Genomic DNA, 14,852 nt, shown 5'->3' with positions numbered 1-14,852 from the left:
GTCCATCCACCTCACTACAAATAACTCAATTTTGTTTCTTTTTATGGCTGAGTAATATTCCATTGTATATATGTGCCACATCTTCTTTATCCATTCATCTGTCGATGGACACTTAGGTTGCGTCCATGTCCTGGCTATTGTAAATAGAGCTGCAATGAACATTGTGGTATATGACTCTTTTTGAATTATGGTTTTCTCAGGGTATATGCCCAGTAGTGGGATTGCTGGGTCACATAGTAGTTCTATTTTTAGTTTTTTAAGGAACCTCCATACTGTTCTCCATAGTGGCTGTATCAATTTACATTCCCACCAACAGTGCAAGAGGGTTCCCTTTTCTCCACACCCTCTCCAGCATTATTGTTTGTAGATTTTTTGATGATGGCCATTCTGACTGGTGTGAGGTGATACCTCGTTGTAGTTTAGATTTGCATTTCTCTAATGATTAGTGATGTTGAGCATCCTTTCATGTGTTTGTTGGCAATCTGTATATCTTCTTTGGAGAACTGTCTATTTAAGTTTACTGCCCATTTTTGGATTGGGTTGTTTGTTTTTTTGATATTGAGCTGCATGAGCTGCTTGTAAATTTTGGAGATTAATCCTTTGTCAGTTGCTTCATTTGCAAATATTTTCTCCCATTCTGAAGGTTGTCTTTTCGTCTTGTTTATGGTTTCCTTTGCTGTGCAAAAGCTTTTAAATTTCATTAGGTCCCATTTGTTTATTTTTGTTTGTATTTCCATTTCTCTAGGAGGTGGGTCAAAAAGGATCTTGCTGTGATTTATGTCATAGAGTGTTCTGCCTATGTTTTCTTCTAAGAGTTTGCTAGTGTCTGGCCTTACATTTATGTCTGTAATCTATTTTGAGTTTAATTTTGTGTATGGTGTTAGGGAGTGTTCTAATTTCATTCTTTGACATGTAGCTGTCCAGTTTTCCCAGCACCACTTATTGAAGAGGCTGTCTTTTCTCCATTGTATAGTCAGGCCTCCTTTATCAAAAATAAGGTGACCATATGTGCATGGGTTTATCTCTGGGCTTTCTATCCTGTTCCATTGATCTATATTTCTGTTTTTGTGCCAGTATCATACTGTCTTGATTACTGTAGCTTTGTAGTATAGTCTGAAGTCTGGGAGCCTGATTCCTCCAGCTCCGTTTTTCTATCTCAAGATTGCTTTGGCTATTCAGGGTCTTTTGTGTTTCCATACAAATTGTGAAATTTTTGGTTCTAGTTCTGTGAAAAATGCCATTGGTAGTTTGATAGGGATTGCATTGAATCTGTAGATTGCTTTGGGTATATAGGCATTTTCACAGTGTTGATTCTTCCAATCCAAGAACATGGTATATCTCTCCATCTGTTTGTATCATCTTTAATTTCTTTCATCAGTGTCTTATAGTTTTCTGCATACAGGTCTTTTGTCTCCCTAAGTAGGTTTATTCCTAGGTATTTTATTCTTTTTTTGCAATGGTAAATGGGAGTGTTTCCTTAATTACTCTTTCAGATTTTTCATCATTAGTGTATAGGAATGCAAGAGATTTCTGTGCATTAATTTTGTATCCTGCTACTTTACCAATTCATTAATTAGCTCTACTAGTTTTCTGGTGGCATCTTTAGGATTCTCTATGTATAGTATCAATTCATCTGTAAACAGTGACAGCTTTACTTCTTCTTTTCCGATTTGGATTCCTTTTATTTCCTTTTCTTCTCTGATGGCTGTTGCTAAAACTTCCAAAGCTATGTTGAATAATAGTGATGAGAGTGGACAAACTTGTCTTGTTCCTGATCTTAGAGGAAATGGTTTCAGTTTTTCACCATTGAGAACGATGTTGGCTGTGGGTTTGTCATATATGGGCTTTATTATGTTGAGGTAAGTTCCCTCCATGCCTAGTTTCTGGAGGGTTTTTATCATAAATGGGTGTTGGATTTTGTTGAAAGCTTTTTCTGCATCTATTGAGATGATCACATGGTTTTTTTCCTTCAGTTTGTTAATATGGTGTATCACATTGATTGATTTTCGTATATTGAAGAATCCTTGCATTCCTGGGATAAATCTCACTTGATCCTGGTGTATGATCCTTTTAATGTGCTGTTGGATTCTGTTTGCTAGTATTTTGTTGAGGATTTTTGCATCTATGTTCATCAGTGATATTGGCCTGTAGTTTTCTTTCTTTGTGATATCTTTGTCTGGTTTTGGTATCAGGGTGATGGTGGCCTCGTAGAATGAGTTTGGGAGTGTTCCTCCCTCTGCTATATTTTGGAAGAGTTTGAGAAGAATAGGTGTTAGCTCTTCTTTATATGTTTGATAGAATTCACCTGTGAAGCCATCTGGTCCTGGGCTTTTGTTTGTTGGAAAATTTTTAATCACAGTCTCAATTTCAGTGTTTGTGCTTGGTCTGTTTATATTTTCTATTTCTTCCTGGTTCAGTCTCGGAAAGTTGTGCTTTTCTAAGAATTTGCCCATTTCTTCCAGGTTGTCCAATTTATTGGCATATAGTTGCTTGTAGTAATCTCTCGTGATCCTTTGTATTTCTGCAGTGTCAGTGTTACTTCTCCTTTTTCATTTCTAATTCTATTGATTTGAGTCTTCTCCCTTTTTTTCTTGATGAATCTGGCTAATGGTTTATCAATTTTGTTTATCTTCTCAAAGAACCAGCTTTTAGTTTTATTTATCTTTGCTATTGTTTCTTTCATGCCTTTTTCATTTATTTCTGATCTGATCTTTATGATTTCTTTCCTTCTGCTAACTTTGGGGTTTTTTTTTTGTTCTTTCTCTAATTGCTTTAGGTGTAAGGTTGGGTTTTTTATTTGAGATGTTTCTTGTTTCTTGAGGTAGGATTGTATTGCTATAAACTTCCCTCTTAGAACTGCTTTTGCTGCATCCCATTAGGTTTTGGATCATTGTGTTTTCACTGTCATTTGTTTCTAGGTATTTTTTGATTTCCTCTTTGATTTCTTCAGTGATCTCTTGGTTATTTAGTAGGGTATTGTTTAGCCTCCATGTGTTTGTATTTTTTACAAATTTTTTTCCCTGTAATTGGTATCTAGTCTCATAGCATTGTGATTGGAAAAGACTTGATATGATTTCAATTTTCTTAAATTTACCAAGGCTTGATTTGTGAACCAAGATATGATCTATCCTGGAGAATGTTCCATGAGCACTTAAGAAGAAACTGTATTCTGTTGTTTTTGGATGGAATGTCCTAAAAATATCAATTAAGTCCATCTTGTTTAATGTGTCCTTTAAAGCTTGTGTTTCTTTATTTATTTTCATTTTGGATGATCTGTCCATTGGTGAAAGTGGGTTGTTAAAGTCCCCTACTATGATTGTGTTAACGTTGATTTCCCTTTTTATGGCTGTTAGCATTTGCTTTATGTATTGAGGTGCTCCTATGTTGGGTGCATAAATATTTACAATTGTTATATCTTCTTCTTGGATTGATCCCTTGATCATTATGTAGTGTCTTTCTTTGTCTCTTGTAATAGTCTTTATTTTAAAGTCTATTTTGTCTGATATGAGAATTGCTACTCCAGCTTTCTTCTGATTTCCATTTGCATGGAATATCTTTTTCCATCCCCTCCCTTTCAGTCTGTATGTGTCTCTAGGTCTGAAGTGGGTTTCTTGTAGACAGCATATATACGGGTCTTGTTTTTGTATCCATTCAACCAGTCTGTGTCTTTTTGTTGCGGCATTAAATGCATTTACATTTAAGGTAATTAGTGATATGTATGTTCCTATGACCATTTTCTTAATTGTGTTGGGTTTGTTATTGTAGGTCTTTTCCTTCCTTTTTGTTTCCTGCCTAGAGAAGTTCCTTTAGCATTTGTTGTAAAGCTGGTTTGGTGGTGCTGAACTCTCTCAGCTTTTGCTTGTCTGTAAAGGTTTTAATTTCTCCATCAAATCTGAGTGAGATCCTTGCTGGGTAGAGTAATCTTGCTTGTAGGTTTTCCCCTTTCATCACTTTAAATATGTCCTGCCACTCCCTTCTGGCTTGCAGAGTTTCTGCTGAAAGATCAGCGGTTAACCTTATGGGGATTCCTTTGTATGTTATTTGTTGCTTTTCCCTTGCTGCTTTTAATATTTTTTTCTTTGTATTTAATTTTTGATAGTTGGATTAATATGTGTCTTGACATGTTTCTCCTTGGATTTATCCTGTATGGGACTCTCTGTGCTTCCTGGACCTGATTAGCTATTTCCTTTCCCATATTAAGGAGGTTTTCAACTATAATCTCTTCAAATATTTTCTCAGTCCCTTTCTTTTTCTCTTCTTCTTCTGGGACCCCTGTAATTTGAATATTGGTGTGTTTAATTTTGTCCCAGAGGTCTCTGAGACTGCCCTCAATTCTTTTCACTCTTTTTTCTTTATTCTGCTCTGTGGTAGTTATTTCCACTATTTTATCTTCCAGGTCACTTATCCGTTCTTCTGCCTCAGTTATTCTGCTATTGATTCTTTCTAGAGAATTTTTAATTTCATTTATTGTGTTGTTCACCATTGTTTGTTTGCGCTTTAGTTTTTCTAGGTCTTTGTTAAAAGTTTCTTGCATTTTCTCCATTCTCTTTCCAAGATTTTGGATCATCTTTACTATCATTACTCTGAATTCTTTTTCAGGTAGACTGCCTATTTCCTCTTCATTTGTTTGGTCTCGTGGGTTTTTACTTTGCTCCTTCATCTGCTGTGCATTTCTCTGTCTTCTCATTTTGTTTAACCTACTGTCTTTGGGGTCTCCTTTTCACAGGCTGCAGGTTCATACTTTCCATGGTTTTTGGTGTCTGCCCCCAGTGGGTAAGGTTGGTTCAGTGGGTTGTGTAGGTTTCCTGGTGGAGGGGACTGGTGCCTGTGTTCTGGTGGATGAGGCTGGATCTTGTCTTTCTGGTAGGCAGGACCACATCCGGTTGTGTGTTTTGGGGTGTCTATGAACTTATTATGATTTTAGGTAGCCTCTCTGCTAATGGGTTGGGTTTTGTTCCTGTCTTGCTAGTTGTTTGGCATGGCGTGTCCAGCACTGGAGGTTGCTGGTCGTTGAGTGGAGCTGGGTCTTAGCATTGAGATGGAGATCTCTGGGAGAGCTCTCGCCGATTGATATTACATGGGGCCAGGAGGTCTCTGGTGGTCCATTTTTCTGAACTCAGCTCTCCCACTTCAGAGGCTCAGACCTGATACCCAGCCGGAGCACCAGGACCCTGTCAGCCACACAGCATACCTCCTCAATGAGCCCAGGAATGGCTGATCTCTGCTAAATGACCTGATGCGAGTTGTCCTGATGCCTCTCTTACCCAAACTCAGAGGCAGAGCACCACTTGGATGAGCACAGGAAGGAAAGTCACGCAGACCAAGCCCTGACCTTTGCTGCAGCCTTCACAGCAAGGCCTGGGGCCTGGGCGTTGCTGGTTCAGAAGTGGCTCATTTTAATACACTCTGGCCTAAAGTTACAGCTGGTTTCTAGAAAGGGAACCAAAAACACCACCTCCCTAATGATTAATGATGGTGAGCATCTTTTCATTACATATTGGTCATTTTTATATCTTCTTCAAAAAAATGTTTATTAAAGCTTTGCCCATTTTTTAAATGGGTTGTTTGTCTTTTTCTTGTTGAGTTTATATATTCTATATATAAGACCCTTATCAGATATGTGACTTGCACATAGTTTCTCCCATTCGGAGGTTGTCTTTTCACCTTCTTGATAGTGTTCTTTACCACACAAAAGTTTTTAATATTTATGAAGTCTACTTTATCAAATTTTTCTTTTGTTGCTTATGCTTTTGGTGTTATATCTAAGAAACCATTGTCAAGTCTGAGGTTGTGAAGAATTTACACCTATGTTCTCTTCAAAGAATTTTATTGTTTTAGCTCTTACATTTAGATCTTTTTGATCTATTTTAATTTTTGTAAATTGTGTGAACTAAAGGTCCAGATTCATTCTTTAGAATGTAGCTATCCAGTTATCCCAGGACAATTTGTTTAAAAGACTATTCTTTCCCCAGTGAATGGTCTTGGCATGTTTGTCAAAAATCAGTTGACCATAGACACTTTGGTTTATTTCTGGACTCTTAATTCGATTCCACTGGTCTATATATTTATCCTTATGCTAGTACAACTCTGTCTTGATTACTGTTGCTTTGTAGAGAGCTTTGAAGTGTGAGTCCTCCAACTTGGTTCTTCTTTTTCAAGAATGTTTTGGCTATTCTGGGTCCCTTGCAATTCTGTATTAATTTTGGAATCAGCTTGTCAATTTCCACAGAGAAATTGCTGGGATTCTGATAGAAATTGCATTAAATCTATGGATCAATTTCAGGAGTTTTGCCATTTTAACAGTATTGAAGTCTTCCACTCCATGAACATCGATTCTTTTCATTCATTTAAATCTTCTCTCATTTCTTTCAACAATGTTTTATACTTTTCAGAGTATAAGTCTTACATTTCTATTGTTAATTTTATTCCTAAATTTATTCTTTTTTATGCTACTTTAAATGAAATTAGTTTAATTTTTGGATTGTCCATTGCAAGTATATAGAAATATGACTGATTTATGTATATCAATCTTGTATCCTGAAACCTTGCTGAACTCATTTATTAGTTCAAATAGTTTTTTAGTGGTTCTTTACAATTTCTATATAGAAGATTATGCCATCTGTGAATATAGTTTTATTTCTTCTCTTCCAGCCTAGGTACCTTTTATTTCTTTTTCTTGCCTAGATGCCCTGCCTAGAACCTCTACTAGGATGTTGAATAGAAATGGCAAGAGTGAACATCCTTGTCTTGTTCTTGATCTTATAGGGAAAACATACATTTAAAAATTTTTTCAAAGCCTTTCTCTAACTCCACTCTCCTGAGGCTTTTACTTTTATGTAATCCTAAATTGTTTTAGAGCCATATGACTTTTTAAAAATCACATCCTGAGCAATATCTGTGAGGTACCCTAACACCTCATGTTGGAATTTCATGTCTGTTATATATGGCCACCTACAGCAAGTCTTCAATGTAACATCATCATACACCCTGTTACAGAATTAGTCACTGTAAATTTGGCCAAATACAGGCCATCCTAGAAAAGAGGAAACAGAGAAATCTTTATTTCTTCCGACGGACTATGTGCACTTAAAGCAGTGACATTTTGGTGAGAGATGTCAACTTTTTTCTCAGTCTTGGGTGAAATACCTGTGTTGCACAGCATTTTCCCTCCTGTGGATAAAACGCATCATGGTTGCTTACGTTAAAGTAATGTTTATATTCACTTAACAGGTAGAAACACATGTGGGGGTACTTACTGGTAGTTATTAGGCAACGTAAGTAACTGTTTCTACTGGGAAACCCAGAAAACGTCTGTTTGTATGAATGGCATGTTTTAGTGTGCCTTCCTCATCATTGCCCCAGATAGGCTCCCGTACTGATACCCAAATTAAGCACCTTGGCCACTTCCCCTTTTTGGGTTTTGGAGAACATTACATCAGATGAGTTGATCTGGACACCTGCTAACCAGGTGAAGCTGGGTTTCAGTCCAGTTTTCCAGATAGCACTGTCCCAATTGCCACAGGTTTTGGTAGCTTGTTCTTTGAAAGGACTGGGAATGCTTCTGAGCAGAACCAGAGTGTGTGGTTGGTGGAGGATCACAAAAAGAAGTTTCATTTTCATTTTCTTAGTAACAAATAGTTACAAAGAATGGGAATTTGGTCAAGTACAAAAAGTGTGCCTTGTGAATGCTGTGGATAAAAGGTATTCCTATTAGGGAGAGCAGCAATATCAAACTACCTGAGTCCCAAACCCCAGGAGTGTGCAGTGTTTTTATTTTCAGGATACAGCATGAGTATAGAGCAAATGGTGGATGGTTTCATACCACGTGCTTGGACCTAGCAAGATATTGGAATTGTTCAGACCTCTTACTCAGAGACTTTTGAGAGTAGGAACGAGTAAGGAGGATAAAATTGCACCATTTTTATGTCAAGAGATGAGAAGTGTAACAAATGCCTAGGATAAACTAATTGGGACAAAGAAAACAACTTGAAAAAATATACTAAGCCAGACTATTCCTTCAAACTGTTGTAAAGCTTTCTTATATCCACTGGGTATCAGGACTCAGTGACATTTATGTGTGCTTTTTTCTTTCTCTACAAAACTTAGTGTAAAACAGAGCACTAGGAGAGCCTGGGACTGAACTCCTTATTGAGGGGGAGAGGGACCAGCACACAAGCTGGGACTGAGGGGCAGTCACCAGCCCAAGGAAGAAGATGGCATGGAGATTCCTAGGAGGCCAGTCCCCGCCCCCACTCCCTGCCACCACACACACCCTGTGGGCATCTCTTTTGTCCGGGTATTGTTTGTAACAAGTAACACATCTGAATTTTAAATTTGGGTTTATTCGTCTTCCACTCTGCATTAGTTGCCTTATAAATGATTATTAAATAAACCGAAAACAAGCACAAGAAGATAAAATTTTATTCTAAGACTTTATGACAGAGCCTTTCCATAATTTGCAAATCTCACTCCTCCATGTCCTAGGTGTATGGGCCAGTGGAAAATCTGAGATTTCTGTACTTTAAGGACAGCGCATTTTGGGGTAGAACTGTAAGTCAGGGGAATGTCCATGAGGGCAAACAGTGAACAACTAAGCACCGGCATCTAATTCGTCACTCGGTTTGCTCAGAAGCGGGTGCACATCTACCTTTAGCCCAGTCCTGCACCTCTGCTTGGCCGAAGATGAGGTAGAAAAACAGGCCTGCTATGTTCACAGCAGCTGAAAGCAAGAAGACATTCCTCCAACCGAACTCTGAGTCCTGGAGGCAGGAAACTACAAGTTATTAACAGTCTCCTAGTTCTTGTCCCTCCTGGTTCAGAAAGGCTTTGGCACCATGTTCTACTGCCCTCATCCCCAATTCTGCCCCGCATTATATGTTCCTGGTTGTTCTTAGAATATGCAGGTACATTTCCGGTGCCCTGGCCTTTCCCTCTGCTGGAATATTCCTCCCCTCAAGTAGTCGTTTGTCTCGCCCATGTACTTGCTTCCCATAAATATTACTTTTTCAATGAGACTTCCTCGACCACCCTACTTAAAACTGAAATCCCACCCCCTCTTATGTGCCCTATTCTCCTCTCCTACCCTACTCTTTTCTTAGCGCTTACCACCATTCACTATACCATGTTTTCATTTAGTGTGTTAGTTTTCTATCGGTTTCTTTCCTACCGACTTCACAAGGGCAGGGACTTCTGTTTGTTTTATTCACTTAAACAGTGCATGGCACATGCTAATGTTCATTGCATATATGTCGAATGAATGAAGAGATAAATGAGTGAGTGAGTGAGTAATAAGGGAAACAAGAGCAGTTTGAGAATTTCCGTTTTAAACAGTGTGTTAGTCAGTGGCTGGAAGAGAACTGAAGCTTCAAAAAAAAAAGGACTTGGTGTCAAAAAGAATACCCTTTCTTTGTTACTCTCCATTCATTTTCCTGGCTTACTGGTGGAAACCACAGGAAATTTAAAGAATGATAGTCGTGTGAATGTCATATGCATGTTTCTTCACATAAAGTCTGCATCAGTCTGATCCTTATGAAATTGTCATCAGATGAATTTGTTTATTCTGACAACTTTAAATGCATCTCCCAGGATGGAAGGCTGTATGAATGTAAAAACACTATGTAAGCAATACTGGGCAGAGGAATTTCTGTACTAACCACTGATGAGCATACATGTAATGTACAGGTTGCTCCTTCGCTCTGTCATTCACTCATCCACTCAGCATCTCGTTCATTTGTTCTATAAATATTTGTTGGGTTTCTACATAGGGTGACCAACTCTTTCCAGATTGCCTGGAACTTTCAAGGTTTTAGTGTTGAAAGTCCCACATCCCAGGAAACCCCTCAGCCCCAGCCAATCAGAATGGTTGGCCATTCTATACTTCACAAGAAAGGCCATGATTATTGCTAGAAAATGTGATGATTAGCATGAGAAACTCATTCTAAGAACTCATAAAGCATAAACTCATACAATGGAGCATTCTCCTTCACTCCATACCCTGAACATGTGGTAATTTTTCTGCATGAGCTGAGCCTAGGGTCAGAATGAGAGGCTGGATGATCTTTTGAGGTGACTCTTGTGAATATCATAATCATCAGAACATTTGACCTTACCTGACTGATAAAAAATCCGGCAACTGTGGGAGAGATGGCTCCTGCTATGTAAGAAAAGATTTGTGATAGTCCCCTGAGTAAGGCACTGTACCTGCGAGAGAGAAAGTGTGAGAAAACAATATTCCTCTGTAAGCAAAGGGTTAATCTCAGCTGATCTGTTGCAACTCTATGATTATCTCTGGGGATTGCTGGAGCTGTGCTGACCCTTAGTCAAACCTGAATGAAATGTATTGACTAGTGATGAGTATAATCCAGTGCTAGGATCTGGGATTTCCAAGAGGTAACCTGCACTAACTTGTCAACGTTCATTATACAAAATGTACAGATTGATGGTTGGCAGCTGGTTTATATGTTCTCTTGTCTTCTGCTATGGAGCCTGATCTTTCAGCCTTGTTTTTAGGTATAAAAGACCTTCCATTGGATGAGACATTGGCTTCCCTGAGACCAAGGTATCTCCCATGTAATTTGGTGGTTCATTACCTGAAGATGAAGTATGTCCTATTGACTGTGAACGGTCCATGGATGGTCCCTGGGAGCTATATTTGGAAGTCTCAGTCATCTGATATTTACCTATATCAGAGGTGGATGTTTCTCCTGCTATCCTGTATCCTCTACCTTTATTAAAGCCTTACATGAGCACGCCCTCTGAAGTTTATGAGTCCTTTCAGTGATCCAGCCCTGTGTAACTGCTGCATTCTCCAACAGAAAGAAATTGGTGTGAGTCTCCCACAGTTGAACTGTGAGTGTGGCCACTGACTTCTCCTGTCTTCATCTGGAAAAACTAAGTTCACAGAGGTTGGCTAGCTTTGGGTCCCTTCCAGGAATTATTTGGATGTACGGCTGGTGCTGAAATTTCCTGTGACCCATTGCATGTGTCACATTTTATCCATGTGTCAGAGCATGTTTAGGGATGATCACAGGTCCCTACCGAGGAGCAATATCCATGAAGTTGACAAGGGCTCCTGATTGGCTGAGGCTTTTGGTGGCAGAAGACAGTATCAAGAAGGCCATGGTGGCGCTGAAGCTGGATCTGACCCAGAAAAGGGACACGAAGAACGCACATGGGAGGAGAACCCCTGGGGCAGGAGAACAAACACAGAGTGAATAGGAAGCTGCCCTGAGCATCCCACATCCACCCGCCCCCCCCATGTCTACCTTGGTTCTTACCTATGGCAGTGAAGAGTTTCCTGATGGTATTGAGTCTGAGGATTTTTCTGGAGAGGAGAAAATCTGCCAGTAGACCTCCAGGGACAATGCAGATACAGGCAGAAACAAACGGCAGGGCTGACAGCATCCCACTCTGAGAACCAGAGCTGAGGTGAGGTGCATGCCTCACTACACCCACCATGACACAGATTGATCCCTGGGTGAATTGTCTACATCTATAGCTTTTCTTTTATTTACACATCACCTTTAATATGAATTTCTGGAATGAGCCAATATAATTTTAGTGCCTGAGGAAAAATATGCATACAGTTCAATTTGAAAAAAAAATGGACCAATGCTGTCTTCATATATAAGGATCATGTAGAAATAGATATTAAAAAGAACAAAAGCCAGTAGAAAAATAGTCAAAGGATATGAATGGATCATTTACAAAAAAGAAAAATAAGTGATTTCTAAACATATTAAAAGGTATCCACCCTCATAATAGTAAAACTACTGTGAGATACAATTTTATCAAACTGGCAAAAGTGCAACAGTTTTTTGACATGATCTGTGGTGATGCCGGGGGGAATCAGGCACTTCCAAATATTATCAGTGCCCAATGGAGGGCAATTTGACAATAAATATAAAAGTTTATAGGGGAGATAGATCAAGATAGTGGAGTAAGAGGACGTGGAGCTCACCTCCCCCCATGAAACATCAAAAATACATCTACATGTGGAGCAATTCTCACTGAAAACAAACTGGAGACTGGCAGAAAGACTCTTATACAACCAAGTCTGTAAGAAAGTTTCGCATGTAATTGGGTAGGAAGGGAGAGAAGTGATCAGATCGGGACCTACACCCCGGGAGGGTACACAGAAGAGGAGGGGGAATTACACAGGCTCAGAGATCCTCCCTGGGGAGTGAGTGGTGAGAACCACTGAGCACTATACCCTAGGGTCTGGCACCAGGAGGACAAGTCCCCTTAGCTGATTCAAAAAACTATGGGATTGATAGCAGGACTATAAAAAACCAAGACTCCACTCATGAAGAGCATGCACACACTGGCTTACTCCCCAAAAAAAGGCAGAGGAAGCAGATTGAAACTGATAGGGACTCTGGCTGGTTTCCCACCACTGCCTAACACACACCCCAGCCTGAGCAGAGCACCTGCTCCAGCCCCTCTTGCTCCCAGTGCAGCTCCGCACTGGAGAGAGGGCTGCCATGGCTGAGAGGAGTATGCAGTTGTGAGGGAAAGAGGCAGCTCAGACTTAGCACAGCATCTGGACATTGCTGGTGCCTATGAAGGCAGAAGATCAGGAGCTGTCCAGGACTCCAACTAGTGCCGGCACTACCACAGCCTGCACTCCAACCCATACCAAGCACCCACTCCAGCTCCTCTTGCTCCAGCACTGTTCCCCTCTGGGTGAGTGTGCCTGTGCTGGGAGGGGGGAGAGCACACACGTAGAGGGAATGGAGCCAGATCAGACCAACCCTCAGGTCTTCTGACCCAGCAACGTGGGACCCACCCCTACCCTGATAGTGTGGTGTTGGCCACCAAACCGAGGAGAAGCCCTGGCTCACAACTGGCTCTTGCTCTAGCCCTTCTACCTCCAGCCCTACCTCCTACCCTGGTGATAGCTGCCAGCACACCATGGGGGAAGAGTGACTTATGCTCAACATCAGATGTAGCTGTGCCACCAAAGACACTGGGCACATACAGACTGCACAGGGATGCTTCCACACAAGGACACCCCTTCAAGTCCAGGATAGCTAAATGTTTCACCTAATTTCATAGAGACAGAGAAAGTTAACCAAAATGAAAAGATAGAGAAATTTAATTCAAAGGAAAGAACAAGAGAAAACCCCTGTAAAAGCAAGTAATGAAACAGAAATAATGTACCAGATAAGAGTTCAAAGTATTAGTAATAAGAATGCTAACTAAATTAAAGAGTAGATGAACACAGTGATAATTTTAATAAGGAAATAGAAAACATAAAAAAGAGCCAGCCAGAACCGAAGAATACAATAACTGAAATGAAAAACACAGTAAAAGGAATTAACAGCTGACTAGGTGATACAAAAGAATGCATATGTGATCTGGAAGATAGAATAATGGAAATCGCCCAATCAGAGCTGCAAAAAGAAAAACAGAAGAGTCTAAGAGATCTCTAGGATAACATTAAGCAAACTACGATTTGCACTATAGGAGTCCCAGAAGGAGAAGAGAGAGAGAGAGAGACAGGTCAAAAATGTATTTGATATAATTATGGCTGAAAACTTCCCAAACCTGAAGAAAGAAACAGATATCCAGATACAGGAAGCACAGAGGGTCCCAAACAAGATGAACCTAAACAGACCTACACCAAGACATATCATAATTAAAATGGAAAAATTAAAGATAAAAAGAGAACTCTAAAGGCAGCAAGAGAAAAACAGTCATATACAAGGGAACCCCCATAAGACTATCAGCTGATTTTTCTGCAGAAACTTTGCAGGCCAGAGGTAGTGGCATGATATATTTAAAGTGCCAAAAAGGAAAAACCTGCAACTAGGATACTCTACCCAGCAAGATGACCATTTAGAATTGAAGGAGAGATAAAGAACTTCTCAGACAAGCAAAAACTAAAAGAGTTAATCAATACCAAACCTACCCAAAAAGAAATGTTAAAGGGTCATCTCTAAGTGGAAAAGAAAAGGCTACAACAAGAAGTAAGAATCTATAGGAAAGCAAAAATCCCACTAGTAAAAGAAAATAGACAGTAAAGACTGTGGATCAACCACTTAAATAGGCTAGCATGAAGATTAAAAGACAAAAAATTGTAAAATCAACTATAAATACAATTACCAGTGAAGGGATAAACATGAAGATGTAAAATATGACATCAAAACACAAAACATGGAGGAGGGGAGTAAAAAATGTAGATCTTTTAGAATGTGTTTGAACTTAAATGACTACCAGTTTAAAACAAGTAGATATAGGTAAATATACATGAACCTCATAATAACCACAAATTAGAAACCTACAATAGATACAAAAAAACGAGAGAAAGGAACACAAGGATACCACTTAAAAAAATCATCAAACCACAAGGGAATAAACTAAAAGAAAAATAAAGGAACAGAAAAGAACTATAAAAACAATCAGAAAACAAGAAACAAAATGGCAATAAGTACATACCTACCAATAATCACTTAAAATGTCAATGGACTAAATGCTCTAATCAAAAGACATAAGGTGGCTAATTGGATTAAAAAACAAAACCCATCTGTATGCTGCCCACAAAGACTCACTTCAGAGCTCAAAACACATACAGATTGAAAGTGAGGGGATGGAAAAAGATATTTCATGCAAATGGAAATGACAAAAAATGGGGGTAGCAATACTCATATCAGACAAAATAGACTTTAAAACAAAGTTTATGACAAAAGACAAAGAAGGGCATTATATAATGATAAAGGAATCAATACAAGAAGATATAACACTTTCTAACATATATGGACCTAATATAGGAGCACCTAAATATATAAAGCAAATATTAACAGACATAAAGGGAGAAATTGACAATGATACAATAATAGTAGGAGACTTTA

At 39.2% G+C, this 14,852-nt stretch overlaps 2 protein-coding genes across 8 annotated transcripts in view; one reads left to right on the top strand and one right to left on the bottom strand.

The window, feature by feature from the left end:
• Positions 1–10,740, top strand: part of SLC17A1 (solute carrier family 17 member 1) — a 75,619-nt gene extending 64,879 nt beyond the window's left edge. For all 7 annotated transcript variants that reach the window (XM_061194889.1, XM_061194887.1, XM_061194888.1 and 4 more), the window contains one exon: positions 10,510–10,740. Coding sequence is in view for 1 of the 7 variants with exons in the window: in XM_061194886.1 (XP_061050869.1) it covers positions 10,510–10,515 (6 nt within the window). In the remaining 6 variants the exon portion in view is untranslated. The remainder of the gene's footprint in view (positions 1–10,509) is intronic.
• SLC17A4 (solute carrier family 17 member 4) overlaps positions 8,490–14,852 on the bottom strand; it is a 29,594-nt gene continuing 23,231 nt past the window's right edge. Inside the window, exons 9-12 of the mRNA XM_061194892.1 lie at positions 11,277–11,409; positions 11,038–11,185; positions 10,110–10,200; positions 8,490–8,759 (exon numbers count right to left, since the gene is read on the bottom strand). Coding sequence (XP_061050875.1) covers positions 8,613–8,759; positions 10,110–10,200; positions 11,038–11,185; positions 11,277–11,409 — 519 coding nt within the window. The 3' untranslated portion in view covers positions 8,490–8,612. The remainder of the gene's footprint in view (positions 8,760–10,109; positions 10,201–11,037; positions 11,186–11,276; positions 11,410–14,852) is intronic.

Source organism: Eubalaena glacialis, chromosome 7, assembly GCF_028564815.1.
Source record: "Eubalaena glacialis isolate mEubGla1 chromosome 7, mEubGla1.1.hap2.+ XY, whole genome shotgun sequence".
Classification (NCBI taxonomy): domain Eukaryota; kingdom Metazoa; phylum Chordata; class Mammalia; order Artiodactyla; family Balaenidae; genus Eubalaena; species Eubalaena glacialis.
The sequence above is the reverse complement of the archived record's forward strand: the minus strand, read 5'-3'. Positions and strand labels throughout refer to the sequence as shown.